The 3,993-nt window shown below is 34.5% G+C and overlaps 1 protein-coding gene across 1 annotated transcript; it reads right to left on the bottom strand.

Annotated features, from left to right (window-relative positions):
- Positions 1-249: 249 nt before the first annotated feature.
- Positions 250-1,190, bottom strand: LOC116116531. The gene is made up of 2 exons (XM_031402591.1): positions 992-1,190; positions 250-894 (listed from the first exon to the last, which is right to left on the bottom strand). Exons 1-2 carry the CDS (start codon positions 1,161-1,163, stop codon positions 641-643), a joined length of 426 nt encoding a protein of 141 aa, XP_031258451.1. The 5' UTR covers positions 1,164-1,190; the 3' UTR covers positions 250-640.
- Between the last annotated feature and the right edge of the window lie 2,803 nt (positions 1,191-3,993).

The raw sequence follows: 3,993 nt of genomic DNA, 5'->3' as shown, positions 1-3,993 counted from the left end.
CAATGAAAGGTAATCAATTCAGTAATGAGAAGTTTGATACATATATACATAGTTATTGCCCTCATTGGCCCTGACATCACTGAAACAACAATAATTAAAAAAAAGTTTGATACGAACATCACCCATTCTCCTCTGACCTCATCGACCTCCGCATCTTCGTATATTTCTTTCCCCATGAACTATAAAAGTAAACACAAAAAGACTAACCAACAAATATAAACTATATCTTATTATTCACAACTGTGAGAAAAAAAAAAATTTACATTGTTTTTTAGTAATGTCAACCCATTCTCAACTATATCTCATGTATCTCATTATATAAAACCCACATTCAATGCTTCCCAGTTGAATGAGTCCCTACACAAAATTAATTCGGAATAACCATTAATATCCAAAAGGTAAAACAATATTAAAACTGAAAATTAATTGGCACCAATACTTTTTGCCATGAGATATTATCCCTTTTTTTGGAAATCTTACGGGCAGAAGGGATTAAGATACTACTATGAAAGTTAAAACAACTTCTGAAATTAACATACATTATTTGATATTATATAGAGCATTAAAAATGACAGTAAGTAGAATTATTAACTTTTGCACTACTTCCTGTAAATCTTGCCCAATATCTCCCCTCAAGGGATCAAGATAGTACAAAGTTAAAGATGCTTGGAATAACTGTAATGTAAAGAATTGCAATCACATAGAAAGTGTAACACAGGGTATATATACATGCGATGGACAATAAACAGAATACACTCACAGGGAAGAGAAAGTCCAAAGCATCCCAGGTTGCATGACGAACAGCTCTTGTTGGATACATAGGACCACCAGGAGAAGTGAAGCTATACAAACATGTCTTTAACCTTGTACTTGTGGCCATCCTAAGTTCCACCCCTGCATAAGTCATAACATATTAAATGCAGTTGAAACTGATTACGATCAGTAGACAATATCTCACATCTCAACCTCACAAGGAGTTGAAACAATTTACCTTGGAGAACTCTAAGCTGTGAAAGGTGATGCAAAAGGACAGGCTCCACCTTCAACTTTTGAAGCTGAAAAACAGCGGAGTTGCAACACCATATGAATGTAACATAGCAATTATATACCAACTCCTCACAAATAGCTGGTGTTGGGATAAAACTTAAATAAGGTTTGACCATTAAAAGGGTCCCGACTGACAAACCCTAACCATATTTTGCTATGCATTGAATAAAAAATTTATCAACTCTACCAGGTTTGTCAGTTCAATAACAAAGAAGTCAGCTGCACTCCCAACCAAAAAAGCATTTCGAAAAACAGGAAACTACTTTAAGAAGCTTTCAAGTTTATCAGCTGCATAGAATAACACATTGAATTATGTGTAAATTCTTGTTCAATAGAAAATTTTTAAAGATAATAACACCTACCTGAGCTGTAAAAAAATATAAACCTTGAAAGTAGAAGATACATTATGGTGCCATTTGGGTGTCCAGAAGCATAACTCAATGAGTATTACCATGGACGTAATTGTGACTAAGTAGCGACCTGACCAAATTTGAGAGTTCAAACAAAAAACTGAAGTGAAGAGTTTCCTCTTTGCACCCAGGAAATATCAGAGTCTTAAATAATTGATATAACATTTCTCGGAGAACTTTGTCATCATCACTGATACATTCACGCAACTTTTCTATAGCGGCATATCTGTGCAACCTTAACTGTCCTGGATGCTTTTGAAATAAATCCTTAATGCCCATCAATGCATCTTCAAGAAGAAATAATTTATGTCAGCACCAACATTGCCACTTTTATACAGAGGAATACAGTTTGTATGGATACTAAAAGTCTAAACTACAGAACCAAAAAAAGAAAAATAACTAGCATAGGCACACTTCGAAAGAATTATCTCAACTTAAACACTTCTTTTCAAACTAATAACAAAGAAAGCATTCTACAAGAATAGTATATTTATGGATCACAAATCCCAGTAGAATAGATAAACCAATGTCAATTCATTTCCAAGTATCAATCTTAGACCAGGTAAAGATGATTAGCTTTTGATTCTTATGAGAATAAATATTCGCCTCAGACACAACTAATCCAATATTGTTTTTCCTTCTATCCACAATCCTCAGCACTCATAAAAAACCAAAAATAAAACAAAAAACAAAACCAAGCATCTTTTCGTCCAAAGTAAAACCCAAAATTTTCCCTTTGACTATAATGATGGAATAACTGTAATGTTTATTAACATAAAAACAAACGCAGAAGACATGTTCATCCAAGGAAGAAAACAACATTCTTACGGGTGATGGTTTGTGGCGGCGGAGGTGGCGAAGTGACGACTTCATTGTTTATTGCTGCTACCGGGAACTGAAGAAACAAGTGATGGAAGAGATTTGTGCGATCTAGTGGAAGAGACTTGGGCGATTTAGTGGAGGAGATTTAGGGTTTACGAGATCTGATTAATTTAGTGGAGGAGACTTGGGTTTTGGCGGAAGTTTTTTTCTTGACTTGGTCGAAATTTGGGGGAAAATGGGTTTTGACAGTGAACTTTGGTGTTTTGGGCGTAAAGAAATTGCCTTAGCAAAATTTTAGTGTGGGAAGCCTTGGCCAAATTAGAGTTCTGTTTGTTTTTTTTTTTTTTTTTTTTTTTTTTCAACACAACACTAGAATTGAATTGAGGTGACTACCTCCTTTGTTTTTTTTGACTTAATCCTTGATAGTTAAACAGTGTCAAGGATTAAGCATATAACAGTCAATGAATGAAATTGAACAACTTATTTTTTACAAAATCCTTAACAGTTAATAACAGTGAAGGATTTGCTAGAATTTTTTACAGTTGAAAAACGGTCAAGAAGTTGTCAAGGAAAAGATTTGACTATTTTTAAAAACAATCAAGAAATTCTGTCAAATTTTCTATCAAGAAATACCTTTTTCCTTGTAATGAACCCTAGAGAGAATTTCTCTCTCAAATCTGCCACTCCTCTTATGCTCTTGGCTTGATCTAGTAATCAATCCAAGAGTGATCCCGACCTACTTTTGTGTGGATACTGTCGAGCTCGATCTTACTTTGGGTCGATAGAGATATCTTGAAGACATCCGAAGGAGCTGCCAATGAAGGTATAATGCCTAACCTTGTATGGTTTAATTATATTGTGCTTATAGTTATTGGATCGTGATCTTGGGTAACAAGACTCTCTCATAGCAATTTTTTTATTTTTTATTTTTTATTTTGTGCTTGTTACAGTAGAAATCCCTACAATAGGGTAGATAAAGTCATAATGAAAGTGAATCTACAAATGCAAAATTTAAATAGAGTTAATACTATATTAATTAATAAGGCATTTTATTAATCAATTGCTCCCACTATTTTACTCAAGCCCAATAGCCCTCACAATTAAACTCGGGAAGGCCCCGTTGGTCTTCTTAATGGGCCGAAATCCCATCATTTCTATTTCAACCTTCACATGGGTGAACAAATTAAAATAGGATGATTAGGTAGGTCAACAAACTTTAATCTACACCATCTAATAGCACTAACTTTTAAACTCAAATGTAAATCGAGCCAACAAATCGATTACACAATCCAACGACATCAACCATTATCCTCAAGTGTAACTTTCGGATTAGTGAGTTGGACACTACATGCCCTCTTGTGCATCTTTAAGTGCACTACTCTACTATGCCTCTAGTGTATTTATCAACCTTCGCAGAGGCGAACAAGCAAAATACACCTAGTTAAGTCGAACCCATCACTATTAAGGAAAAGTTCCAATGAATAATTAACCTTCCATTGGTAGAAGTGTCCCTTCGCGGAGGCGAACAAGGCCACAAAGAATAGTGGTTTGATTAATCCCATAGTGATGGAAGGCGTATTGTTATTTGTGACTTAATATCTTAATCGAGGGTTCTTGATTTTATTGTCTCACCAATTTTATTATTTTTTTAGCATGTTATAGTCCGGCATGTTAAAGCATTCAACCTTAGCATGCTTTCTAAGATAAAAATAAA

The sequence above is a fragment of the Pistacia vera genome, unplaced genomic scaffold (assembly GCF_008641045.1).
Source record: "Pistacia vera cultivar Batoury unplaced genomic scaffold, PisVer_v2 Contig78, whole genome shotgun sequence".
Taxonomy (NCBI): Eukaryota; Viridiplantae; Streptophyta; class Magnoliopsida; order Sapindales; family Anacardiaceae; genus Pistacia; species Pistacia vera.
The sequence above is the reverse complement of the archived record's forward strand: the minus strand, read 5'-3'. Positions and strand labels throughout refer to the sequence as shown.